This window comes from Heliangelus exortis, chromosome 1 (assembly GCF_036169615.1).
Source record: "Heliangelus exortis chromosome 1, bHelExo1.hap1, whole genome shotgun sequence".
Classification (NCBI taxonomy): domain Eukaryota; kingdom Metazoa; phylum Chordata; class Aves; order Apodiformes; family Trochilidae; genus Heliangelus; species Heliangelus exortis.
The window spans coordinates 146552252-146580051 of NC_092422.1; the positions used below are offsets into that span (position 1 = coordinate 146552252).

The 27800-nt window shown below is 49.3% G+C and overlaps 2 protein-coding genes across 15 annotated transcripts in view; one reads left to right on the forward strand and one right to left on the reverse strand.

The window, feature by feature from the left end:
* Positions 1–6783, forward strand: part of SGSM3 (small G protein signaling modulator 3) — a 31094-nt gene extending 24311 nt beyond the window's left edge. For all 4 annotated transcript variants that reach the window (XM_071731772.1, XM_071731765.1, XM_071731781.1 and 1 more), the window contains 9 exons: positions 529–583; positions 976–1025; positions 2002–2154; positions 2254–2324; positions 2679–2727; positions 3042–3127; positions 3505–3627; positions 5153–5213; positions 5588–6783. In XM_071731772.1, the coding sequence (XP_071587873.1) occupies positions 529–583; positions 976–1025; positions 2002–2154; positions 2254–2324; positions 2679–2727; positions 3042–3127; positions 3505–3627; positions 5153–5213; positions 5588–5671 (732 nt within the window). In that variant the 3' untranslated portion in view covers positions 5672–6783. The remainder of the gene's footprint in view (positions 1–528; positions 584–975; positions 1026–2001; positions 2155–2253; positions 2325–2678; positions 2728–3041; positions 3128–3504; positions 3628–5152; positions 5214–5587) is intronic.
* A 901-nt stretch (positions 6784–7684) lies between these two features.
* The window catches only part of MRTFA (myocardin related transcription factor A), a 98723-nt gene continuing 78607 nt past the window's right edge, over positions 7685–27800 (reverse strand). For 4 of the 11 annotated variants that reach the window (XM_071731709.1, XM_071731716.1, XM_071731726.1 and 1 more), the window contains 12 exons: positions 23749–23822; positions 22082–22157; positions 21289–21450; positions 19664–19839; positions 19052–19207; positions 18302–18555; positions 17785–17956; positions 16436–17506; positions 15177–15296; positions 12881–13054; positions 12163–12223; positions 7685–11724 (listed from right to left, as the gene is read on the reverse strand). In XM_071731709.1, the coding sequence (XP_071587810.1) occupies positions 11225–11724; positions 12163–12223; positions 12881–13054; positions 15177–15296; positions 16436–17506; positions 17785–17956; positions 18302–18555; positions 19052–19207; positions 19664–19839; positions 21289–21450; positions 22082–22157; positions 23749–23822 (2996 nt within the window). In that variant the 3' untranslated portion in view covers positions 7685–11224. Of the gene's footprint in view, positions 11725–12162; positions 12224–12880; positions 13055–15176; positions 15297–16435; positions 17507–17784; positions 17957–18301; positions 18556–19051; positions 19211–19663; positions 19840–21288; positions 21451–22081; positions 22158–23748; positions 23823–27800 lie in introns of all 11 variants that reach the window. The other 7 variants (XM_071731742.1, XM_071731750.1, XM_071731689.1 and 4 more) reach the window with 3 other exon arrangements.

A 27800-nucleotide genomic window follows, 5' to 3' on the forward strand; every position in this document is an offset into this window, starting at 1 on the left:
CAGGGCAGGACCGTTCTGATCCAACTGGTTTGAGACCCTGCACTGCTTCTTCTGTGGAAAGGAGGAGGGAGAAGGTCATCTCAGAGCCCAGTTAAGGGGAAGGGAAGGAGTCTGGTGTTGCTGTGCAGCTGCTTGGGGATGGGGCAGTGTGTTCTTGTGATGCTGTAGGTCATTCTTAGTGCAATCACCATGTCCCTTTCCTGGGTGGTTGCCATACAGCTGAGAAAGATTGATTTGGACCAACCTGGGTCATAGTTCAACACTGTGCACTAAGCTGTGGTAAGACTACAAAAGCATCCGTTTCTGTTCTAGCTGTGGGCATCTCACCTGAAATTGGGGAAGCAGGGGTAACATGTTTGCAGTCACTTTCTGCCCTAGAAGGTCCTGAGCCATGTGAGAGGAGAACATAGGCAAAACAGTTAAGAAGAAAAAAGTTTCTCATTGTGCACACACACGGCCAGGCAGCTGTAGCTCTCTCTGTGGCACTACCTTCTCTTCAACCGGTGTTTTCCACTCCCTGTTTTTCAGATCATTTCCCAGAAGGATGAACACTGTTGGGTGGGAGAGCTGAATGGACTGAGAGGTGAGGCCTGATGTGGAGGAACTGCTCTGGCACGTTGGCAGCAAAGGCTCTGCCAGTCACCCAGAACATCTGCTGGGGGGACAAGGGAAACGTTAAGTCAGGGTGTGAGAGGAGTGTTCCATCTTCCTGATTACCTCTTGCAGATAACAAGTTTAGATTCCATCCTCTTGGTGTAGGATGGTTGGGTGCATGTTCATCTCTGCTGCTTGTGGGCAGGGTGCTGTAATTGGCTTCCTCTTGCAGTTGCCTTAATTCTTGTGATTTTTGAGGCTGCTCAATTCCTTCTGTGGGGTTGGACCCTATGAACTTTATATTATTCTCAGTTTCAACTGGGCTTGTCTGTGTTAGGGGTTTCTCAGTGTCAGGCTCACTTCTTTATCCATTCTTTATAGGCTGGTTCCCTGCAAAATTTGTGGAGATCTTGGATGAGCGGAGCAAAGAGGTAATTAAAAAAAATGAAGCACAGCAGCAACAGAGAAACCATTAAAGAAAAAAACAGTCACATCAAGTCACATCCTAGCTGAAAAAACATGCTTGAAAAGAGCCACATCTTTCCTTCCTTGAGTCTGTTTGTTCTCTCTGGCTATTGAGCACTTAGTGATGTGATCAAGCAGCTGATCTTCCTAAGCCTGTTTGCTCAGTTTCCTCATGCTGACCAAGTGGAGAATGAGGGCCACAAAGGGCTGCAAGCAGGTATCTCAGTGTGATGCCTGAGCTTGCCAGGACCACAGAAATGAGCTTCAGGAAAGCTGAGAAGGCAGCAGGCAGGTAGTCAGCAGGATCTTCCAGGCAGTGTTTTTGCTTGCTCTCTGCTGCCTGTGCTCTCTTCCTCCTTTGAGGCTGTGCCTGTGGATTCTGCTCATGCTTAGCAGTCACCACAGTGGATTCTCCCTGAGCAGCTGTGCCCAAGGGAGCACTCTGCCTCGGTTCCTCTTGAAATCAGCAGTGCTGAGATGCTGTCACTTTAGAGCAGACACCTGCCTATGTCCCCAAGGCTGGGGGTAGCAGATAGAAGGTGAGCATCATCAGCTGTTGGCCTAGGCAATTTGCAAGGGAAGTGGAGAAGTCCCTGTTCTCCCCCTCAGTATCTGGAGTGTGAGGAATGGCTCAAAGGCTGACCTCCAAAAGAAGCCCCTAGAGAGATGTCACTCATAACATCTCACTTGTGTCCTCACCCCCTTCTCAGGGCTAGGTCCTTAGCTGCAGATCTCCTCTTTGTGTATAAAGGTACTCTGTGCCATTGAACAGATCTCCTCCCAGCTGTGGAAATGGATTGGATCCCACTCATCCTCATTTTGGAATAGCCTTTATGCAAACAGAGTGTTTGGGTGATATCTAACTTGGATGTAGATGAGAGGACTGTCCCCATTCTCTGCCCTTTCACTGATATGCTGGGGGGGTTTCTTCATGTTTCTCAGTACTCCATTGCTGGAGATGACTCAGTCACAGAGGGGGTGACAGACTTGGTGCGAGGGACGCTGTGTCCAGCCCTGAAGTCCATATTTGAACATGGATTGAAGAAGCCATCTCTGCTGGGGGGAGCCTGCCATCCCTGGCTCTTCATTGAAGAGGTGAGATGTCTCAGTGCCCTTCTTTGGGGTGTGTTGCCAGAGGGCTGGGATGAGGGGGCTGTAGGACAGAGTGCACTGATTGTCCCTCTGCCTGATCAGGCTGCAAGCCGGGAAGTGGAGCGGGACTTTGACTCCGTGTATTCTCGCCTTGTGCTCTGCAAGACTTACAGGTAAAGCCACTTTATTGAGACCAGCTGGCTGGGTCTGTGCCCTGCTCCTCCTGCATGCTTACCAAACTGCTGCTCTCCATCTGGGAAAGGGTCATGGCCATCCCCATCCTCCTGTGGGTGTGGTGTCTGTAGGCTACCGTGCATGTGCCGACTTGGGGCTGTCAGTGGCTCTTCTCCACTTCCCTGAGCTCTCCCGTATTTGCTTCTGGGTGTGTCTTTTGTTCTCTTTTGGCTGCAGGGTCACCTGTGGGCTCAGCAGTAGCAAGAGAGTTGTTGGGGTATGGAGGGGGGAAAGGCCTGCATGTGCATGGGATGTTTCTGGAGCTAGCCAGGTCTCTGCTGTCATCTTTGCAGGCTTGATGAAGACGGCAAAGTCCTCACTCCAGAGGAGCTGCTTTACCGGGTGAGTGCTGCCCCCAGCCAGATCCCAGTTTATGCATGAAGTTTCCTATGGAGGCTGCTGGAGGGTGGTACCTTTCTCTGGGGAGATGCTCAAGAGCCTCCCAGACCTTCCCTGATGAGAAGGACCAGGTACCTGGGGAACAGCAGAAGGTGAAGCCATGAGGAAGGCTTGGCCCCTCTGATGGCAGCAGGTGGCACTGGGTGAGGGTGAGGAGCCTTGGGATGGTAGCATTTGGCTCTATGGCTGAAAGGGCTGCTCAGCCCAAGCCTGAAGCTAAGCTGAGAAGGTGGTAACCACATCTTCCCACCCTGCAGGCAGTTCAGGCTGTGAACATGACACACGATGCTGCACATGCACAGATGGATGTGAAACTTCGTTCCCTCATCTGCGTTGGGCTCAAGTGAGTCACCCAGCCCTGATACCCTCAGCACTGTGGGTGTGAGGAGCTTTGGAGGAGGCACAGTGGGCTCAAGTGCAGTAGTTGTTTGTCTACCTTACGCCACAGGATTTTTGCCCTCTCACTGCAGCCACTGAATGGGACCTGTTTCTTTCTTGCTCATCATGCTGGCGTGGCTGTTGGCTGGAAGAAGCAGATCTCATTGCATGGAGTGGCTCACACAAGCTTCCTGGGCTATCCTGTACCCACTGGGGACTGGACTGTGGGCCCAAGGGCTTGACTGGGATGGAAGCTTGGGCTGAAAATAGACTATCCCAAAAGGATGGGGCTTCTTCCCCTGGCTTCAGCCAAATAATAATGTTTCTACCCCATCACTGCAGTGAGCAGGTGCTGCATTTGTGGCTGGAGGTGCTGTGCTCAAGCCTGCAGACCGTGGAGAAATGGTTCCATCCCTGGTCGTTCCTGCGCAGCCCTGGTTGGGTGCAGATCAAATGTGAGCTGAGGTGAGTCTGTCCCCATGGGCCTTGCCAGGGTCTAGAGTGGATTTCATCTTCTTCCTCTGCAGGAGGTGGCCCTCACTGTGGCTGGCTTTGGGCCCTCTCCAGTGAATAGCAGTGTGGGCTGCCCAGACACCCTCCCTACAAAAATTTGCATCTGTGTGCTGAGGCAGCAGCAGCTGTCTAGACAGTTCAGTGCAATGGACTGCGCCTGCCTGATCAAGAGCAGTGCTTGGCTCCTGGGGAGCTGTTGTGATGAGCAGGCAGCCTCTGCCTGCCAGCAACCTCCTGCCATGCTCTGCACCTTCTCTGACAGAGAGAGACTGCTTTTTCCACCCCTCTGCTCTCTAGGTCCTCTATCAGCCACCGTGAGACTGAGCAGGGCACAGGGGATGTGAGAGAATCCAATTGTCACTTGTCCTTGTTTAAGCAAGGGAGTGGTGTCAGGGGCTGAACTCACTAAGCCCATCATTTGGAGACCCGGGGCACACATCCACACTGCCTGCTCCTGGCCCACCTGGGCTCTGCAGAGCCACATCCAGTCTTGGGAAACTGGAGAGCAACTCACACTCCAGCACCACTCCAGCCCTGCTGCTGCTGTCCTGCAGAAGCTGAATATTGTCCCTGCCACCTGGTTGCCTCTGGTCCCAGTGGGAGCATCTGTAGCCAGGAGGAGGCCTGTGTGTTCACATCTTGGGGTGCTCAGCTCTCCTGGTGATGCTGAATGGAGGGAGTCTCCTCACCTTAGTGCTGCTGTGTCCCCTGGCTGCATTCTTGCAGCAGGGGTGGGGTTGTGCTAGTTCAGCACAGCCAAAGGACCGGGAGGCACTGGTTCACAGCTGGGCCCAGGATTTTGGGGAGCAGGAGGCTTATGCCATATTTCTCCCAGACAGCTTCCTGTGGAGGAGCCCAGCTCTCCCACTGCAGCAGGAGTTGGAGATCCCCACTCAGGAGCTTCTCCTGTGCCTGTAGGACTGCTTGTTACTTGGCTTGTTACTTGGAGGTCTGAGCTCCACATCCCCTGTTCTAGGGAGGTGGTCGAGACTATGCCTGGGTCCAGCAAGCAAGCTCACTTGTGCACGGGGGGGTTCGGGACACTTCTCTGGCACCAGGGAGAAGACGAAGGGTGTCGAAACTCTGAGGTGCTGCTGGCAGGAGCTCGCTTTTTGGAGAGGACCCTGCAGCCCCCGCCCCGTTGCCAGCTGCTTGCAGTCCTCAGCTGCCTGTGGTCCCGCCGGGCTGGAGCTGCCGGTACCTTCCTGCGCTGCCCTGCCGGGCTCTGTAGGGGCTGCACTTGAGTCAATTTTCAAGCTTCTTTTTCCAGTCTGGATCTGGCAGGATGTGAAGCCCAAGGGAAAAGGGGTTCAGGGATGAGTGGTGTCGAAACACCAACAAACAAAGGTTTCATCCTTGTAAGCTTAGCGGCAAACAGGAGCTGGTGCAGTTGTATAACTGGGGGACAGCAGGATGGGGTGGAAGTGTGATCAGGGGGTGTTTGTATGAGTGTGACCATCGCTCTCTTCCACTGCAGAGTCCTCTGCAAATTTGCCTTCAGCCTCTCTCAGGACTGGGAGCTGCCAATAAAGAGGGAGGTGAGTGTGTGGCATCTCTCATTCCTTCCCTCAGCAGCGGGGGCTTTGCTTACCTCTCCCAGCTTTGTGCTCCAGCCCATCCTCTGCCTTCTTTTGAGTGGGCACCAGAGGCTGTGAATGGAGCTGCTTTCCCTCCCTGTGCATGGGAGCTGTGTGGCAGAGGGTGCTGCCTGCCCCTGCTCAGCTGGGGCAGAGGGAAATGTCAGGCCCCTCCCTGCCTCGCTGCTCTCCAAACCGCAGGGCCTCTCCCTCTGTCAGCTGCACGGAGATGGGAAGTGCAGAAGGCTGCTCTGTTTGGGTGCTGGAGACCTGGGTGTGCTTGGGTGCTCCTCTAGGTGTGGTGCACTAACCCGAGTCTCTGTGTCATCCTGCAGGAGAAGGAGAAGAAGCCACTCAAGGAAGGGGTGCAGGACATGCTCGTGAAGCACCATCTCTTCAGTTGGGACATAGATGGGTGACCCCCACCCCACCCCATCCTGGGGAACCTTCTAGATGGCGCACACTCCTGTCCCCCACCCCCATCGTGTCTCACCCCCTGCCCTCCCCCACCCCACCCACTTGTATCTGTGACAAAATCCCCCTCGGGGGATGCTGCCAGGCCACCTGGGACAGATGGCAGCAGCACTGCATACTCGAGGGAAGTGATGGTCAAGGGTGATGCTGCAAAGGGACAAATGTGTTCTGGCCACAAAAAACAAGTGCCCCCCTCCCAACCTCCCCCACCTCCGCCACCTCCATTTTCTTCTTGCCTCAGCCCTGCCTCAACCCCCCCCAGTGCCTGGGGGAGCAGCCTGGCCCACAGGCCCCTGCACAGGTCCCAGGGTTGTGGGGAACAGCAGCTGTGTGGGTGTGTGAGCACATCTGCTGCTGTGCCTTGGGGCAGAGGCAGCCCCTGCGGGGTGGCTTTGATCCAGGAGAGCCGGTCCGGTCCGTGGTCAGGTGGCACTGTGGGTGCTGGTGAGAGACTCGGGGAGCAAGGGATACCCCCTGTGCCACCCAAGGGCTGTTGGGGAAAGGGATGGCAAAACCTGAAGGACTGGGACAAGATCCTATGCCCTGAAGCTGGGACTGAGACGGGGAACTGGGATCAGCCTCAGCCCAACTCCCTGGCCCTGGGGTGTGGGGTGTTGACAAGAGGTGCCCAACTGCACCAACCACTGTAACAGCCTTAGGGGATGGACCTTGTCTCCTCTGGGAGCAGACAAAAAAACACCTCTCCCCTAAACCAAGTGTTTCATGCTGTCATTTTAGTCTCTGGATTATTTTTACTGTTAACCAAAAAGCTGTAAATTAACTCCAAGTGTATATTTTGGCACTGTTGTAGCTCAGGACGGGGTTTGGGTTGGAGCTGGCTCAGGGAGACTAACTTGTCCTCATTGCCCTTGGGTGGCAGTGGGGGATGTAGGTCGGGAGTGGAGAATTGCTGCTTTATGGTGGTGGCTCTGGGTATGGAGTCTGTGACTTTCTACTGAAAGCGTTTGTCTGTGAGCACAAACTACTCATGAAATGACACTAGATTCTTACTTTCCTTTATTCAGTGGGTTTGTAAATAAAAACGCATCTTGGGAGAGTGCTGGGCTTCGGCTTTGTTGTTTTGTTGGTTTTCTTTTTGACAGGACCAGATCTTATTCTTAATTCTGCTGTTTGATAATTATGACACCATTGCATTGGGTCCTGCTGGTATCAAGCTGAGGTCTCTGCTCAACCTGTGCCGGTACCGTGGGGGCTCCTCACTGGCCTTGCCTCGGGGCAGACCCAGGGGCAGGAGCAGCTGTGCTGGCACTGGTGTCAGCCCTGCCTTGCCTCTCTGCTGCCAGCCCACCCTGCAGCACAGCTCTGCTTCTCTGGCAAGGAGGAAATAGTCAAACCAGAGGGATGTGGGGACCCTTCAAAAGAGGGGGTGAGCAGCAAACAGGGCTAGGGAGGGGGGAGTGAACATCAGTGTGGTTTGCACGGTAACAAACTGCTGCAGAAAACGCAGGTGAAGTATTTTTGGTAAAGCAGGGCAGAAACAGGGAACAGGCTGCAGGAGAAGTGCTTTAAAACCCAGACTCGTGGGAAAGTCACAGTGTATTTTCTTATGGGAAAATGGGTGTTTTCAGCCCTCAGTAATTCCAGCTTGGTGTCTGGCTGAGGAAGGTTACAGTGTCACCTCACCGCTGTAGCAGCTGGGGGGGTCCAGACCAGCATCCTGGGCTGGGAAAGACTGCAGAAGCTGCCTGTGCTTCTCCCACCATAAGACCTATGTCTGGTTGCAGGGTAGGTAATTTCCATACATAGAGGGAGTCTCCCTGCAATCAAGAAATGAGGCACTGCCACTCAAACTTCTTTTTTCTTTCTTTTTTTTTTTTTTTTTTTTTTTTTTCTTCAGGTTTGAGAAAGACCCAGAGGGATCACCCATCCTTAGCTGGAAAAGGCAGAGGTGCCCCAAACCCTCCCACCAGCAGAGCAGAGAAGGTCTTGAGCACACGGCTGTTTGGAATTTTTTTAATAAAATGGATTTTTTTTTTTTTCAAATATTTGTAACTGAAAAAATAATTCAATTTAAAGATCCATTCTCTCCCGTTAACTTGTCACTTTTATCCTTTTCCAGTTGAATACTTGCTCTGGATCCAATGCCCCAACACCATCCCGTCGCCGATGGTGCTGATGACCCCTTTGCTGTTGGCTGCATAGTGGAAGGGAGAGTGCGTGCTAGTCAAATACACATTACAAACAGGTAGTGGTTACAGCAGAAAGATTCAGGATTACATTCAAGGTAGAGGCAGAACATCAGACTTTTTTTTTTTTTTTTTCTTCCCAATAGGTGCAAAAAATGTATGTCCAGGGGAATACCTCTTCTGACAAAGAACTATTGAACTATTATTCAAACAAATAATAGTAAGAAAGCAGAGAACTGGACTAGCCTGCTGTGGGCACTGCTTGGGGAACAGACTATTGAGTATTTCCTGGGATGAGGCACCATCTTCCCCACTGCCCTGGGCACAGGGTTATTATCACTTGCTCTCCTGGCAGAAGCCCCTTGTGCAGAGGGGCTCTGGCAGGTTAGTTGGGTTCCTCAGGAGGGTGAGGCTCATGGTTCTGTATCGTCTGGGCTCCTTGAGGGCAAATTTCAAGTATGTTGAGCAAACCTAATGGAATTAAATTCCAAGGAAGGATCACAGATGTGGGTGGGTGAAGGTGAAAGGGGGCTGTGAGCTCAGCCTTTTCACCATCAACCCTGGGAAGGGCTAAAGCAGTAACAGGCATTGGCATCTCTATCTGCCACCAAAGAGTGGGGTGCCCTGACCAGTGAGAGGAACAATGGCTGAGTCAGGCCAGGACTGCAGCTGGAATGCTCCCACCTTCCTCTGGAAGGTGACTGCACTGCAATAATTTTATTCTTTATTTACTGGTTGCAGCCTTGTAATTATTTGTACAAAAGCAATGACACAGCTGGTTTTGGCAGGCACTGCTGCACACTCTGGGCTAAAATAAGGTCATTTTTTTGCCTGAGTGTGACAAAGGGGCAGCCTTACTTTTTTTTTTTGAAAGATCCTCCCACCCCCCCCCCTCAGAAACTTCCCTCCTCAGAAACCACTCGCCTCTTGTGCCCACCTGGCCCCACGGCTGGGCAGTTGCACTGAGGGGGTGGTGGAAGTTCTGTAAGGTGATTGCTGATGATCCTCCCCATCCACACAACACAACCACCAAAGTGGAGCAAGGCTGCACCAGGAGGGAAGCGCAGGAGGGCAGGGGGTGTGGCTGGGGGGGGGGGGGGGAAGAAGAGGGCAGATGTACACCAGTCCCAGTTATTCAGATTTTTAGGACATGACACAGTAGCTTGGGCAACAGAAAGCAGGCAGGGGAGTGGGGAAAGGGGATCGTCTTCAAGCTGGACTCTGAGGGAGGCAGATAAAAGGCTCTTGCTTTAGATAAAGATAAAAAAACTTGCTTTAAACTGTGGGGGTTGGGGAGCTGGGAGGAGAGGGGAGAGACAGGGCAGAAAGAAAGGAAGCTGCCAGCAGGCTCCCCTACAAATGATTAAGAAAGTGGCTCCTCATGCAGTTAACAAGCAAATAGGGCTCAGGAAAGCAGGAGTTTCTCCCAGCTGCAGAACAGGCATGACCTCCCCCAACACCTGGATGCCAGTTTAGTGGCTGATAGAGAACAGTTGTGCAGGTCTGGCCTTCACCTGCCCCACCACTGAGCAGAAGTACCAAAGGGGCAGGGAAGCAGCATGTGCCCACCCACATCTACCCCTCTGCAGTAGGCAGCCCAGCGCAGAGGAAAAATGGGTCAGCATCGAGGAGGTATGAGCAGGAGGGCAGTTTGGCTTTCCATTGCCTTGAGAAGGGGCAGCACTTTAGTCTGTAGGATTTCAAAAGCCACTGCCTGGATTTCAAAGCTCTGCCCTTGTGAACTGCTGCCCCTACCTCCCCAGCAGCCCAGACCCAGTTCTTGGCCTGAGAAGCGGAGCCATGTGGTGAGGTGGTGCCATGGGGCATTGCTGGGCTATGTCTCACCTGCTAAATAATGGCAGTGAGTTACCACTAACAGACAGAGGAATTTATGACAGAGAGAGAACCACTGGCCTGGGTTTTCAACATAAAACCCTGCACAACAAAAAGCATTGCATGGCTCTGCAGGCTTGGGGTCCTCATCTGCCCATTTGTCACTCAGCAGCTACCCCGAGACACCAGACTGGGGCTCTGCAAGGCAGCAGCTGCCTGACACAGGATGACAGCTGACAGAAAGCAGCCCCTTGCTTTTACCTCTTACCCCTTGGGCCCAGGAGGGAAGGAAGAACAGAGGTCAGCTGCCCATGACGTTTCCAAGGGTCCCACCTCTCTCCCAAAAGGGGCCTTCACACTCACCCTACTGCGCTAGGAACCCCATTGTGCCACGCAACCCCGTTTGCGGCGCCGCTTGTTGGGTCTGACATCCCCAGCTGCTTCTTTCCACCAGTCTCTGCTCACAGGGCACCTGCTACAGGGAGGCAGCAGCACAGCTGAAGGCAGGAGACAGATTGCACATGGCCCCTAATGATATGTTTCTCCTTGCTATCTGTGCCCCTCACGCACGCCCCAGGACACACGGATGCTGTCTTGTCTCTAACCCCCACCAGAGACCGACGGATGGCCCTGCTCACCTGGGGATGTCACATGGGCTGTGGAAGCTGGGGGGGAACAGGAGGGAGCCTGAGGGCTAGACTCCAGGCACAGCCAGAGGTCTAGGGCACAGCAAAGGACAGATTTAACATAGAAAGACCTGGATTTTTAGCACCTTAAAAACCTGTTTTGCAGCCCAAAGTGAGTGAGGCAAGCAGCTGGGCCTCTGCCAAGCTCAGAGATATTTGGGAAACCAGCTTAGCCATTACCAGGTTGGTGGGGAACCCCTGTTCCCTTTGGCTACACTCAGAAAAGGTGCCTGTTCTGCCCAGCTCCTCGCAGCCCGGCAGCAGATCAGACCCTGCCCTGACAGAGGGCGGGTGGGGCAGAGGGCAGCACTCCCACCTTTGCCTCCTGCTCCAGAGGTAGAATCCCCTTCTGCAACCTCTAAATTGCCTGTGCCAGAGGAGCATGACCCCCTTTTATTTCAGAGTCCCATCAAGGCATGGGATTACTGCTCCTGGAAACATCTCAGGCCCAGTCATACCACGTCCTAGCGTGAGGCAACTTGTGCCCGGCGGCACCGCACCCCCTGCGCTGCCATCATCGCTGCTGCTGGCTCTGCTCTCACCCGAGCTGCGCTGAGGGGACAGGAGGCCACCAGCTCCAGAGCTCCTGCAGCCTCTTTTACCCCCCCCCCCCAGCAGCCATTCTCCCTGCCCAGGCAGTGGTGATTGGAGCAGTGGGCCTGCCCTGGCCACCACTGCTTGGCGTCGTGCAGGAAGGACACTGCTGGGGGATGAGTACAAATCCTAGGAGCTAGTTTCTGGTTTTCTTCTTTCTTTTTTGGTTGACCGGCCTCTTCCCCCCTGCAAGCCCCTGCCCTCCCACTCCCGTTCCCTATAGTCTCTGCTCACAGAGTTACAAGCAAGAATCCCAGTGCAGCTGCAGGTCGTGTCCATCAAGGAAGTCTGTGGAAAAGAGGCTGGGAGCTGCAGTGCTAAGAGGAGCCAGGCTCATAACGGGCCCCCCCGGCAGCTCCAGCCAGTCCATGCTGTCCAAGTTAGCCTCAGCCAGATCCAGGGCTATGCCCCCAGACGGCTCGTGAGCAAAGTGCAATTCCGAGGTGTCCATAGGTGAAGGCGGGTGGTCCAGGATGGCCGAGCTGCTCAGCATCTCACTGTGGAGATCGTCAATCAGGGACAGGGGCTCTGGCCCGTCATGGCCTGCGGTCAGCAGCGGGAGGCCGGTGCTGCTCTCCAGGAAGTCCTCCAGCCGACCCACGGGCACCGGCTGCCCCAAGGACACCGGCACCGCCAGCTCGGGGGAATGGTGGCTGCTGGGTGGTGAGGAGCAGGCTGGGGCCACGGGTGGTTCTTTCCCAGTGGGGGACGACTCATCCTTAAAATCAGCAGAAATCTCTGTGCAGGGAACATATGAGGAGGTCGGGGTGAGGAAAAAGCTTGGCCTAACATCAGAAAGATCCCTCCCACCCACCAGGGCAATAGGGAACCCCCAGACTGAGCCACCACTGACCACCAACTGGGAGTAGTTGACACTGTGCCTACACTTGGCTTGCTGTGGGGAGTTTTCAGCCCACCTCTGGGGAATTCAAGCTCTGCCCGTTACTGCAGAAGAGGTGTGTCCAGATCTGATGCAGTAGAGCCACCAAGAAGCTTTTTATCATACTAATGCCTGACTGATCTCTCCTTTGTGCCTTAATGACAATTGCCTGTGCTAAAGGCACTGGCAGAGACAAAGAAGCAAAGACCTGAGAGATGACAGATTTTCTGCTCAGTGTTCTATAATTCCTGAGCTCAAAACAAAGACTATGGGAAATGCTGGTAGTGCCTCCTTACCTCCGCTTTCGATCAGAATGTCAAACAGGTCATCCATCTGCTGGCTGGCACAGCCATTCTCCTGGGAAGAGTGAGCACAGGATTAGCTTCCTATTTACCTCCAGAGATGTTATCTAGCAAGAAGGAGCACATGGAAGCACGGCACCAGAATTCTCCATAACCCCAGGCAGATTCTGGATGGGCAGGTACAGTCAGCAGCTGCTGTACTAGCACCAGGTAGAGAGTGGCTTGCTACCTCTACCTAAGGTTTAAGGTCTGCCCTAAATCCTCCAGCAGGAACTCAGCTAGGAAGGTGTAGTTAGAAAGGGACACTGTTGTCTCTACTCTCAATTATTAGCCCAGATAAGGAATGTAAGCAGATTTGGGGTGGTACTTCTTGCAAGGGCATGGAGTGATAGGACAAGGGGTGATGGCTTTAAACTGTTAGAGGGTAGATTTAGATTAGACTTGAGGATTCTTCACTATGAGGGTGGTGAGGCACTGGCACAGGTTGGCCAGGGAAGTTGTGGCTGCCCCCTTCCTGGAAGTGTTCAAGGCCAGGTTGGATGGGGCTTGGAGCAACCTGGTCTAGTGGGAGATGTCCCTGCCCATGCAGGGGGGCTGGAACTGGATGGTCTTTAAGGCTCCTTCCAACCCAAACCATTCTATGATTCTATGATTTACAATGACAATTTTTCACCTCCTCTCCAAGGAAACCAGGGAGAAGAATTGCTCTCACCTGGGCCTTTGGCTGTTGCTTCATGGCCTCCTCATAGCCTGGTGGCTCTTTCATTGCAACTGAGGAAACAGGGAGAGAAGGTGGAGGAGTCCCAAAAAGCGACGTGTGCTGTTTCTGCTCCAGCTCCATCTGGGATGGGGAAGGGACAGCAGGAGAGCCGGGCTGTGATGAAGGCTGTTTAGAATACAGGCAGGAGGAGTGATCAGAGGAGAGTCCACATCAATTCCAGTCTCACAGCTGCTTTCAGAGACCACCAGATCCTCTCTTATTGAGAGCTGCACAGAGGCTGGCACTGCTCTGCTCCTAGCAGCCTGGCTCCTTCTGTGTACTCTGTGCACTACGCCCTGGCTGCAGGGGAGGAAGGCAGATTTCCATTCCAACTCACAGCTGGAAATGTCAGCTGATGTATTTAATGCTAAAGCAACCACACCACAAACCACCACCAGGCTGCTGCTGGATGGGGAGAGCCTCAGCTGTGCAAGCGGGGGATTTCTCTTAGCACTTAGGGGAGAAACAGCACTTCCCTTGCTATGTTCAGCCCACTCTGCACAATATATCCAGGATCTTCTACCCCTCTCCTACTTCAGTGCCTACTCTGGGGACACAATCAAGCTTTGCTAGCAGCAAGTTTCACAGCATGATGGTGGGTGGAGAGCACAAGCGCAGTCAGTAGCACCAGAACTCCAAAGGAAACCCCATGGGTTGCAGGAAGTGGTGCTCATGACTCAGCTTTACCAAATGAATCAGCACACAACTGCTCATAAGAAAATGTAAAACATGGATCAGGTCTTTGCCTCTATAGCAATTATGGGTGCTCCATGCTGAAGCTCGCTCCCCTGGAGCAGTGATCCCCTGGCAGCAGCTTAATGCCAGTGCCAACACTTGTAGGTGTTGATACTGTTTCCCTGGAAAACTCTTCATCTGTTCTGTGAGCTGCAGGCAGAGGAGTGACCCCAGGTCCTGGCCAACAGAGCTGCTCTGGGGTCTGCTCACCTCCTGAGAGGGACTGGAAGCTGGCATTGTGGCACAGGGCACTGGGATGTCCTGGGAGAGCACCTTTTTTGACACACTGGGTGGGATGGCTTTGCCAGGAGAACCAATTTTCAGGAACCATTTGGGGAAACTGTTGGGGAAGAAGGGCTGCAGGTTTGGAGGTGCTGAGAAATACTATATGGGGTGGGGGAGCTGGTCTGTGACCACCTGCAGACCTGCTTCTGACCCTACAAGGAGGTGAAAGGATTAGTGAAGTCACTACAGATGTCTCCACAGCACATGAGCTAAGGGAGTCTGAGGGAAAAGATGCCTTCATTTGCCTTCTGCATTTCCTCAAAGATGTCAAAGCAGGCCACAGTATGGACCCCTTCCAATGGATATCCCTTTCTGACAACAGTAGAAATTATTCCTGTCTTCCTGTCCTTTCCAGCATCTGACTCAGAAGTGATTCTCCAGTTTCTGAAAACTCCTAGTAATCTTTCTGTTTCTTAACTACATGTTAGATAAGTGGGATAGAAGGAAGATGCACAGCGGAGCCTCTTCACAGCTGCCATGTGGAGGAGTAAAGCCAGAGGTGCTCCCTTTCCTAAACCTGCACTGCACTTCACAAGAGATGATCAACAGGTGTGCTCATGGCACAGGAATGGAAACCACAGCATGTCCATCAGTACCAGAGAGTAAAAGGTCACATCCTTCTGCCCCTCTCAGAGCTCATACAATACCTACAGCAGCAGGCATAGTGCCCACACCACCCACTCCCCATGCAGTAGCCACCTTTTCAGTTCAGCAGCACTCCTTCAAGAATCAGAAATGCCACCATGAAGCAGGGCTGCCCACTACAGCCTCTCATAATTTTTACTTTACAGACAATGCTTGTTTAAAACACCAGCTGCTATCCTGCCCAGATGTGGGACCAAAGGACAGAACCAGTAAACTGTCAGGGGACAGCTCAGCCCAGAGCTCCCTGTTGTAAAGCCTCCACAAACACTTCCAAGTGGGGGAAGACCTCATGGACCCTTAGTGCTCCTGAAACTTTGTGCCTGATGGGCTCTCCATCACAGCTAGTTCAGCAGCAGGCAGGGGAATGGAGAGGCTATGGCAGGCACCCCTTCTGCTGCCAAATTCAAGCTGGAAACCAAGCATTCCATGCAGCTGCAAGCTGTGGCAGAAGCTGCCAAGATATCTAACTTGTGATGATGGTCTCTGACCAGGATTGTGCACGTGTGTGTCCCCTTCCCACCGTGGCTACAAACCCTGAAGGCAAAAAAAAGCAAGGAAGAAAAGTGAGCTGGCAGCAAGCTACCTTTCTGACTGATTGGTTTAGTCCTCCTGGCTGCTGCTGCTGCGTGGGCTGCTGAGGGGTGCTTGCAGGTAGCTGACACGGCGGTTGGCTGGAAGTTTTAGTGGGCGACGATTGTACTCTCTGGAAAGAAAAGAATAAACCTGAGAAGCTACTCCCCAGGCATAACAAGGAGCAAGGCTTGTGTTTCTTAAAGGATTTATGAAGTCCGTTTTTCCCTACTCTTTATTCCTTAGGAAATTCAAGCCAACCATTCTGCTTCACCAAGCAGGGAAATCAGAACCGGGTGGGATTCAGAGTCCTAAAAGAGGAGGTAATACCACCCTAAATCCATGAGCTATCCATGACGGGCTGGCAAACATCATGCAGGACCTGTGCCCTTCTGAAGCAGTGGCTGGAGTTCAGGTGAGAGGCCCTGTGGTATCAAGGGGCCCACTGGCAACTGGCTTGCATCTCACCTGCTACACAGCAAATGCAGCCTGCTCGGTGCCTGCCTTGATGGGAGATGCTGCCACTTGCTCTACAGAAGTTGCAAGAAATGTGGCAGCAGAGAATGAAAATCTTCTCTGATGCCACGGAATATGCTGGGGTTTGACTCAGGCCATAAGACCTGGGCATATTTATCCCTTCCTGGAAGAAACACACGGAACACTTCTGTTAAGTGCTGAGCTCATACCAACAGGGGAATAGTAGATCATCTCTGACAAAATACTCTGTTAGCACTGAAATACTGACATGCATTAAAACAAAGAGCAGTCGAAAAGTAAAAACTCTGGTCCCAGAGTCTGATTTCAGCTCTTGGTAGGCAAGGAGGCCTATCACTCCAACTACAATTTCTCTAATAAAGGACAAGAGGTTTATTTTTTTTAATACCACAGGCATAGTTGTTCTTTCAAAAAGTAATGAAATGTGGCAGCAACCCCTTGTCCTCCAAGCACGAGATCCTGCCTGATAAAAGGCAGAACCATGTGTTTGGAAGAATGCTGAACAGCCTACGATGCACACAGTCGGTGCTGCATTGCTGTACACACTTCATCATTGTCAAATTCCAGCCTTTTTGCTAAAGACCTGCTTGCACTGCTCTGCTTTACAGATCCATGAACTACCAGCCACCACAGGAAGCAACTCAGACATTTTAGCAGTTCCTCCACTGAATTTCCACTGCGGTCAATCACCATGGGGTAACCTGAACAATAGGACCTGGAAGAGGGAGAGAGGAACCCAAAAGCCCGCAGCAGGGATGCAATCTAATCCTTGCCTACCTGCAAGGCTGGGCAGCTACTCCCTGCCTTCCCAGGGGTCGAGAGGCCCTGCCTCTCGGGGCTCTGCTTGGTCACGGTGAGGACGATGTGGGTCCCTGTGGAGTCGGTGATGAGGGTGGGGGGAGGGGTGCCCTTGATGAGGTCGCTCAGGGCGCTCCCTTGCTGGCCGAGGAAAAGCCGCGGGCTGTGGGACTGGCACGGCGGCTCCGCTTCGGTGGCCGGCACCTCCTGCTTCACCATCACGGCTTTCTTTGGCACCGGGTTTGGATTCGAAGCGTCCATTTGGCTAGCGGTTGGCGCGGGGCTGAATTGGTCTGTTTGGCCACTGGATTGCTTTGCAGACTGGCAACTCGGGAAACCGTTTTCACTCTTGACCTGGGTGCCAAATGCTCCTGGGTTAGAGGCAAGGGCTGCTCCTTCCCCTGCTGCCGCCGGGGCCGGTAGTGACTGCTGAGAGCGCTTCTCCTGCTCTAGCTGTAGTCTCAGCATCTCAACCAGCTGCTGCTTCTGCTTCAGCATGCGGGTCAGCTCTTCGATCTGCTTGTCCTTCTCCTGCAGCATCTGGTCTTTGTCTCTCACTTCTGCATCCCTGCTGTTACCGGTGCCGCACCGCTCCAACCTGGGTGCCGCATTTACGCTGCAGGAGGCGGACTTGGAGCTTTCTTCCTTCACCAGGAACTGCACCGGAGACGCCTGCAAGGTGAGCTGGGTCAGGGGTGAAGTCACCATCTCTCCAAAGCTGTCTCCGGTGGCCGAGTTCTCATCCCCCGTGCTTATCTGTGAGCGCTCAGAAGGAGTTGGAGAAACAGGAGGAGTCGAGCCCGTGCTGCCGAACTTCATCACACCTCCACTGGTGACTGTGGCCACAACCACTTCTGCTGGTGCGATGCTGGTGGTGACCAGGGCTGGACCTGTGCTCAGCCTGGCAGCTGTGCCGGGCTTGGGAGTGGGGGTCGTTTGGCCGCCTGCACCGTTCTGCTCTTCGTAAGCTCTGAGACGCTCTATCAGCCCTGTCTTTGTGCCAGACACAGGCAAAGCTCTCAACTTCAGTTCTTGCTTCAGCTCTGCTACCTGATATGGGGGAAAAAAAGAAGGCAAGAATGTAAGAAAACATACACTTCAACACTTAACTGCTACCAGAGCCACGGGGCAAAGGACTAAACTGAGCCTCCTGCAGGCCAACAAACCTGCACCCCAGGTACAGACTGCAGGGCAGCAATGCCAGCTGCTATCGCTAGCTCCTGGCTGTCAGAGAGCTGCTCTGGGGTAGCAACATCAGTTGCTCAGTTACTGCCCTCTCCACTGAAAATGGCAAAAAAATGGGCTGTGCAGTTCCACAGGATATTTACCTTCATCTCATCTAAGTTGGCAGGGAGAGGGCCAGGCTTGCCCACCGCAGCATTACTGTTTTGTCGCATCAGGCCACCGGAACCAGAGGACACTGAAGATGGGCTGCTGACTGTGGCGGAGAGGTTGCGTACAGCAGGGGCACCGGCACCACTCTGCTGCTCTCCTGGAGGCCTGCAGGGAAAGAAAAAACACAGGCATCAAAGCCAAGGCAGAAAGGCACCAGAGGCCCTCAGTGTCAACAATTATACACGTTCAGAAATATCTGTGTCACTAGTGCCACCCTAGACATTAAAGCACACCAAAGTGCCTTTGGTTACATCCGTGCCCCTGATCCAGCCAAACACTTCACTTCAGCTGCTTTTGTCTGACTCATCCGACACTGTTCCACTGTAAGTGAACGAGATTTGAGTGTGTTACACCCCACACCACACCTCACGCCCAGATCACAGCGACTCTGGTAACAGAACTGGGGAAGCAAGGGCTTGCTAAGAGAGAGCTGCCATTTAGGACCCATACTTTGGTGGAGCTGGCAGGATGGTCTGATAGTTGTAGTGCTGCTGCTGCTGCTGGTTGAGGATCTGAAGCTGGAGAAAGAGCTGCTGCTGCTGGAGAATTTTGGCATAGGATGAATCCATGGGAGGAGCTCCCTTGTCCTGCTTTAGGTGTGGGGGAATATACTGGTGATATTTAAGCTTCTTGACCTTCGGCTTCAACTCCTTGGCTTTTTTACTGCGCTGAGACTTCTCACTAGCAGACTTGGGCTGGCTTTGCTATTTAAAAGAAAAGGAGGAAGCAAAATAAGACTGGAAACACTGAAACAACATAACACCCCATGTAAACCAGAATGCACTCTGGGATTTTTGTTTAGAAACTCCACAGATTTGACCTCAGGGTCTTTCCATGCTTCCCTAACTCAGGCAACAGTATAGCCACAGCACCCGCAGCAGCTGCACCAGGTCATCTTTCCCAGCACACCAGATCACTTGGTTCATCCTTGCAGACTTACTGACTCTAATTATGGATAATTCTGACTGTTTAAAAACATTTTGCATTCAGGACCCATTTTACAGAAGGTGAAAACATCATGGAACAGGAAAACCTATTAAATACATTACAGCTAGCATCAGAGGATGACACTAGTGCCAAATAAGCTTTCCTTCCTTCCTATCTGCTATCACAAGACTTCCAACTCCAAAATTTCTTCAGAGTACCCATCTTATCTTCCTTTGAACTACACAACAATAAAGAAACCAGCCAATAAGGTACCTTAATGAGTGTTGGTGGGGGCTTGGCAGCAGTAAGAGCCGCTCCATTGGTAAGACTGGGAGACAGAAGAGGTGGAGGTGGCAGAGGAGGGGGTGGCTGTTCAGGTAGGAAAAGCGTTTCACTGGAGTCTGTACTGATCTGCAATTGGGAAGTGCCCTGCTGGGACAGAAAAAGGGCACAATGAACACACCTATGAGGAATGAAACAATTTAAGAGTGCAGGAAGCATCCACTCAGAGGGAAGCAGCATGGGTCACTGATTACACTTTTTTAACACACTGCTCCAGTTTTCCCTGAGAAGCAGCACAACTTCTTAGGGCATAAAAGGAATCAAAATCCCTTAGCCATATCTCCCAGCTTTGCCTACCAGAATCAGTCATGCACCAACACAGGGTCTATCACCCAGAAATTACTGCACCCCTCCCCCACATGGCACAACTACAGGGGCTTCTGAATAACCAGAAGGTTTCAGCAACAGAGCTAAGACCACTTGTGAGATCTCGGAGACCACACCTTTTAAGAATCCCTCCATCTCACTTTTTAGGATCCTCTGCTACAAATTAGCAGTAGCTGTGAAGCTCCGAGGCACTGCAGGAGGCCACCACATTCTCACCTGAGCTTGTGATGTGCCAGTGGTGCTAGGGAGAGGCTCACAAATCCGGGAGTCCATTGGTGATGGGACAGACCCCTGGGACTCATGGCTGGCTGGCTGTTCTGGGGAGAGGGCATCACTGCTGTCCTCATCAAAGGAGGAATTGTCTGCAACCTTTGGGTAGTTCACCTGTCCAACTAGAAACACAAACATCAACTGTGGCCTTTAAAGCAGAATTAAAGTAAATTATTAAGTAAAGTAAAGAATTAAGTAAAAATTATTTCACTTATCACTAGATGTTTCACAAAGATAATGAAGGCATGGAAAGAGCTGTGTCTGAGTTGTGCTTAAAGCACCAACTGAAAGAGAGAACAGAGCCCAAACTGGACCAGTTTTAAGGGCTTACATTCATCTCTCCTATCAATACGATAAAATGATGAAGACTGGGTTGAACCATTTCCATTTAGCCAGACAAGATCAGGAAGTACAAGAGCAACTGAACTCTGTGCCCAAACCCAGATCTGTGGCACAGATTATTTAATTATCATTTGGCACCAAAGAAGAAGGTCAAACAGTGTAAGACTGAGTCACAGCTTCTCTGGTGTTCATCACCTACATGGTGGAAGAATCCCAAGACAGAAGAAAGAAGAAAGAATCCCAAATTGTCTTCTAGTCTTGTAAGTAACAAGTACTGTGGATTTAAGTGGTAGCTCTGACTGCATTTCTGTCTGTCTACATGTCCAGTGGGTAAATTCACTTGAGTGTACATTTTTAATGCACCAAATGTTTAGATTATATTATCTCAAATTAATCCTGGTAAACAGGAAAATACTATCATTTGCACCTAACATAAAGGCAACAGAAATCTAACAGTCAGAAGGGAGCCACATCTCTAATGATTCAGTTTACAAGTTCACTTCTTCTCTTCCTCAACCACTTCTTGGTGGTTGTTAAGGAGGGTCTCCCTGAACACCCTGCTTTTCCTTTCCCATTAAAACTGTTTTGTCTTTCCCACAGTTGTGTCCCATTTGTCTTTAAAGTAACTGTGTGCTTGAGGGATGAATAACCACAGACACACACAGACTGCTCAGTCTGGGGAGATGGGAAAGAGCACTGCTGAGGCAGTGGGAAGGCTATTCCTCAGCATTCCTTTCAGCCCTTGGAATGGCACTGGCATGATTTACATCTGTTCTGGTTTATTTTTAAAGGGGTTGAATCCTCTGAAGTTTTTAAGTTCACAGACAGCTTTTGTTTCATCACACCTGTTTATGTTCTGTCCCTCTCCCTGATGCGAGTCAGTGGGTTCTCCCTGACCAAGGTTGCTGACAAGGTTGCTGCATACTAAGAGAGGAATTTTTAAGGAGAGAATCTAGGGAATGCAGTATTCAACAGTCTTTCAAGCCCTTAGGTATAAAATTGCTTTCAGCTATTCTGGGATGACAATAGTCAGGAGGCTATCTGGGTCAGAGGAAGAGTTCTGCTTTTCAGAATCTTTGGGGCTGAAAGACTGTGATTCTGAGGCAGGAAAACAAAAACAAACCCCAAGCCCCTATGGGACTTCACTCCCTTAGACAGGCAGGTGAGTTGACAGGAATCACAGCCACTTACAGAAAATGCCTTCAACACAGATCATCCTCTGGCCTTACCTATAATGGCTTCTTTCAGGCTTGATTCCACAGGCAAGATGTTCTTCTCCACCAGCTCCATGGGCCCTGGCCTCTGCGCTATCTTCTCATTGAGGTCATCTGCCAGTCTGGCTCTCTTTAACTTCAGCTGCTTAGCCTGCAAGGACGGTTCAGCTGAGGTCTCTGTTCAGGGGAAAGTAAATAAAATGTCATCAATCCAGCACTGGTCAACCTATGCACTTCAGCTGTATTATACTTCCATTCAGAAATGTAACTGTAGATAACTACACAGAAAAATAGTTGTAAAATACATAGACAACTATGCACTATACATATCTTTTTATGTATATTTAAGTTGTAAAGATAACTATACTAGGTCATGTGACTCTAGAACAGAAAAAACTCAGTGTTGTCAAACTGGTGGCACCCAATTCTCATGCCACAACTTTCTCTTTCAATTGTGTCCAAAAATGCACAGCAGCATAGCACTCTCTGAAACTGAGGTGCTTACTAATTAGACCAAACTTGCCTCAGTCCCTCTTGGATATTTTACAGTGTCTTCCTTTAGTAGAAAAGCAATACACGGTCATTCCATTTCATTATTGCTCAGCTACACAAAACTGCACAATTTTGATTCACACAACAGATTATTCTGAGCATCTCCATGTAAAAAGAGTTGAATGCCTCCCAAGAAATCATGCCCACTCTCAACCGAAATACAGACTTGAAGGTCAGAGGGAAAATAGAAAGCTGTTAAATAAATAATTACAATAAAGTTTATTGTTGATGTTTTCCTGCTTAACATACACCATACCTTCCAGAATGTGCATCCTAACCAGCTCTGATCTCTCTGGACGGGACCGGATTTTCCGTTTCAGATAGTCCTCTGTCTGCAGCAAAAATATCAAGAACCAATTTCAGTTGATGAGGCAAAAAATGAGGTAATATTGGGCAGCACAAATAAGAGAAACAAGCATCTTTAGTTGTTACTGATAAGTAAATAAACACAGAAGAGAGAAGGGGCATATCTTCTGTTCCAGAGCATCCAGAACATGAGTGTATTCTAAGGAAGACATCACCTCAGTATAAGACTGCACTGCTGTTCTGCAGAACAGAAACTGGAAAGTACTTCCTCAAGAGCTGAAGTCTTCTTTTCCCCTTTTATGCAACACCCCTACCTTGTGTCAGGGTGAAATTCAAGGCATTTCTTTTTACATTAAAGATAGATGCACTAGTTCCATTGTTCACAGCACATACTTTCACATACTGCTGGCATTCAAGACTGACTTGTGGTTTGGGCATGCTTTTTTATTTGTTTAAAGATATGCTATTTATTAAGCTAAAGAACCTATATACCCCCTTGGCAGGCAGAATCTAAATGCTATGACAAGGCCTATTTAGTTTTCAGAACTGCTTTTAGCTCTGTCTTTGGAGAATGCACTACAGAGCAATGGACAGAGATGACCCTGACCTGGGCTGACCACTTTACCCTTACCACAGCCAGATGGGAATCTGAGAGCAGTAGGTTAAGAGGCAGGTGACTACTGGCCATCAGAAAAATAAATATGGAAGTCAATCAGAAAACAGCACCACAGCTCAACTGTCCACACTAAAATAGTAACTCAATAAAAAGTGTTAAGGAAAAAAGAGGAGGAAGAAGCAAAAGCCTCTGGGACACTGGTCTTAATGCCAAGTCAACTGTTCCAATCCTTCCACAGTTTAAAATGCTCACACTCCCTCACAGGTTTTAATCACAGCTGTTATATTTTTTCTTACATGGCTTTCACTTTTAAAACAAAACATAGCCCAGCAGTCACAACAGGTTTTATTCCCCTGCAGGCTAATCAGAAAACAAAAAATATCCCCAGAGGCCTTTTGAGGAACAGAAATCATCAAGAAACCCCTCAGTTAGTAAAGGTGCTGTCATGAAGTGTGATGCCTGGTTTCCTCTTTCTGTAGAGCCAGAAGTCTGTGATTTCAGTGTTAGAAGATTTGGGGGAAGGGGGGGCAGGAGGTATCCTCTCTACTAAAATTTCGAATTTCTAATGCCCTAGAGAAACAAGTGCAGGTGCAGATAACAGAGAAACCATACACTTTCCTCCAAAGTGGAACCGAGTTCTTCAAGAACTTCTATCAAGTTCCACATGATAGAAGCACTTAAGGGCAAAACAGACACCATAAAAATAAAAGAAGTAAAGCATATTGACAGTGGGAATAAGAGTATCAGTGATTTACAGAAAGAAGACTCCATGGGAAATCCAGGCACCATATTCAATAGTTTTCAGGCACAAGGGTTAAGCACCACCACATCCAAGCTAAAGAACACCTCAATCCAACACATCTCTGACTGCACAGCACTGTGTTACATCCAGAATATGAACTGATTACTTCTGCATCTCATTAACAGCTACAGGATTACCAAAACATAAGACATGCCACTCTCAGTTGCCCCAAAACATTAAAGAGCATATTACATCTTACCCTGGCCCGTTCCAAGCTCCTTCTTTGTTCGTGAAATGCAGCTGGACTTTTCAGAGCTGTTGAGAGAAAAACATCTAAAGAGTCAATGAGAATGATGGAAGTTCTCTCACTGTATGTCCCTTCAGGCCATCTAAGTTAGCAAGTATAGCAACTGCCTCCTGCATCTTTCAATGCACTGGACCAGATCTCCACCTGCTGAATTGACATACTCCATCTGATAGTGCAGGAGTGGACCTGGGCTCTTTTTGTGGGCTACTTGTGAAAGTAATACAGACTACACTTCTAGTTGAACTAACAACTGTTCACAAAGTTGGGGCCAAGAACGTGAGCCAAAACCAGGCCCCCAGCAAATGCCTTTTACAAGCTTCAACTTGGAGCAAAATATTCAGGATCCTTAAGTAAGGGAAGGGCACTGAAACACTGAAGAGATACATTAAATGGTTGGAAGGGTGAAGGAGGATCCTCATATACTGTAAATCCTCTTTACTGTGTTATAACATGAAAGGAAGCTGCGAGTCTTTCCTTAATGTGCACATGTGTTTTGTGCACGTGCAATGGCTGGGTACAAATTCTCCAGGTCCACAGGACAGATATATTGTTCCATGTAAGAGAAACTATTGTGGAAACAGGAACACTTGGACAGGAAAGTACATCTGTCTGTTGACAGAAAACCAAGACTTGAGGAATTAACAAGAAGCTCTCCATATAACAGACCTCCTCGCCCCCTCAGGCCCAGTGTAAAACCAGAGCCAAAATGGATCAGGTTTTAAGAAACTGATCCTCTGCTGTCCAGGACCAAACTAACCCTGGAGGAATCTCTCACTCTGCCTGGCTCCTCTGGAGCACACAAAGCTCACGTCCCACAGGAAAACTGGAGAAAGAGGGTGACATTAGCTGAAACTCAGCAAGAGTGTCACTACCTCCTCACAGTTTTACCGAATCCGCAAGAAGCTTGGTTTTTTTTAAAAAAACAATCACATTGTGGCTTGTGTCAGAACTAGCTGAAGGGACCATGGTAGCTTCTTTTTGTATTTCTGAAAAACTAATTTTTTAAAACTGCCTGGTGAAGTTTCTAATTTACCATCAACCTAAACAGCAAAGTTAAAAAAACTTCGGCTTTAAAGACAAATCAAAAGTCTTTCGAAGACAGAAATCTGAACTTGTACAGTTAATAACTCTGAAGTATTGCATCTAGGTCCTATGAAATATAGTCTGCTCATATTATTTTTAACTTAAGACCAATTATTAAATATTTCTCAAATGCAACTTCACAATGAAATCTCAAAAGGCTATTAAAAATTAAAACTCTTGCATAAATGCAATGTAAGAAACTACTTCTTACTCATATGCAGACTTCCAAAGTCTTTCCTACCAAATAAAATGGAACAGCCAAAGGCAAAGTGTTAAGACAGACATATATTCTGTGATATATAGACAGAGTCCCTCTATGTTCACATCAGTGGGGTAAAAAGTAGAACTTATTCCATGTGCTGGGAATTCTAAATACACCAGGGCATCAGAGATGGGATTTGGACTACAGAAGTGAATGAAGAATAATTTGTTGAATAACCATAGCAAGTGAGTATATAGACCCGTACAGTGGTGGGGGAAATAGCTCCTCTTCAGATTAATGATAGTTTTGTACAATCTGATTATGGAAAGAAATCACCAGAGAAATTTAGGCAAGCAGAGATTTAGGCAATCGGAGTGCACTGATTGCACTTAGGGATAAACCTATGTAAGGGTAGAGATATGGTTTTGCAGTAACTGCAAAAATAACACAAAGAACTTCACTGGATAACTGAGACATGAACTCCTGGGGAGTCTGACCATCACACTTCAATGAAGAGCAAGCAACAAATAATACTGCAAAGCACTCTTTTCAAGCCACATGGACCACTTGTGAATATGCTCGTGGCTTGAACTTAAACATGCATTTCTTTCACTATATGCATATCACAGAAGAGTGAAATAGAAGTTTGGGAACACTTGAGCAAAACCACCACACAATATACAAATTAATATAAAAATCTACCCTGGAGACAAGCAAAGCAGGTCTCATCTTGAGTCTTCAAAAGCTCACTACCACTGGAATGTGCAGGCATGGAAGTTAAGTCTTTACTCTCCTCTTCTTGCCTACTGCTGGTCGCTGCTGACAGTGAGAGGCAGCGTATGAACTTTAAGTGACATTTCCCTGACCAAAGCAAATGGTCAGGAAAAACAACTGCAGTTCAGCTGATTCCACAGGATATCCAAGAAAACTTTTGAACTTTTGCATACAGAAGAACAAAGCAAGAATAATCTCAAAGTAAAAAAAAAACCAAAACCAAACCAACAAACCCTCTCCCAAATCACATACACACTAAATAATAAGCAATACAAAACTGCTTTGGGAAGAATTTTGTAAAGAACAATTTCAGTCCTCTGGAAACAAGCACTGGGTTGTAGAGCTCTGAGCTGGCAACATGACAGAGAACTTCATATTCGACCTCTGAAAATGTCAAGAGGGCACCAATCCTTCATTGCTTCCCTCATCAATCTATGATGGGGCTGACATGTCCGAAGAGGGTATCTATTGTAAAATCATACTCCATTACAAGTTAACTAAGCCTTGCACATTTTTCTGGCTTTGGAACGACTACATAGCCCAGAGCTGTGGAGCAACTCCATTCCACTCACAATTACCTTTCTTGACAAAGCTCTGCTGTTCTCAGACATATTGGTATTCTTTCTGGCTTGCACTGACAGAATATGCAAACGAGCAAGCAGGTAGGTATGGGCCAGCACTTCTATCCCCAGCATAGGATTCATGCTCACAGCCCTTGGCACCTGAAGCAACAGCTACACCCACAGACAATAAGGCTGAAGAAATTCCAATCACCTAATCCTTTGACTGCTCAGGCTGGAAAAATATATTAAACTGTTCCTTACAGTATTTTGTTTAACAGGCTCTTGAAGACCTCTTATGGAAAAATGAAATGTTATTGCAGAGAAACTATCCCACTACATAGATGTCCTTAGCATTTAAAAACTTTCTGAATTTCCCTTCTTACAATTTACACTCATTATTCCCTGCTTTATCTGCAATCATTACAGAGAAATATTTATTACAATCTTCCTCCTTTCATCTATCCCTATATATTTCATAACTTTGGCTTTCCTACTCTTCTGCTATATAAAATTACCAAAGCCAGTTGTTTCAAGCTTTCCTTACAGATATTTCCCAGACCTCTGCTTGCTTGCTCTTTTTTGGACTCTCTTATCTGCATTTTTCTTGAGGTATAGCATCCAAAATTTGTTACATATTCCAGTCTAGGCTTTATCAGCTTTTACAAAGTTAAATGATTATTGAATATTAAGTTGTATGTCCCAGTCGGTTTGCCTTTTTTGTCTACATAAATGCATTAAATGTTTACTTCTGCTTGGCCCACAAAACATGAAGTGTCTCCAGTCCTCTTCTGCAGAAGTGCTATCTACCCAGCCATTCTCCATCCCCAACTCATGCCACTGATTAGAGGTACCAAAATATAGAAACTCTGCGGTCTTCTTTTGTTCTATCCCGTATTTCTCAGCTATCCCAAATACTGTGAGTCCCAATCCTGGCCTCCTCCCAGCCTACTACCCTGCAAGCTTTTAAATATGCACACTATTCCCTTTTTCACATCAAATTACTGAAAATACAAAATAGCATCAGATGTGGACCTCCTTCCCCCCCACTCAAAAGCCCTGCTCAACAGCCTGTCCCAAGGCCTGTCCCTGACTCCAAGCCTTGCACGTGTAGCTCTGAGTAGTCACAGCTTACTTACAAAAAGGTCAGGCAAGCCTGTGCCAAGCACCTCACTAAACCCAAGAACTGGAAAAAGATATTTAACATCCTGACTTCCTGGGAAGGCTGATCAACAAATGTTTGGCCTGGCAGTAGGTCCAGTGTAGGTAATGACCTCTTCTTGCCCTTCTCCCACATCCCACTCATTTCTGCTGATGGTCCAATTGTACTCGTGCCACACGGGGAGCTGTGCTAGGGAAATGTCACCTCCTCATGGCACTTGCCC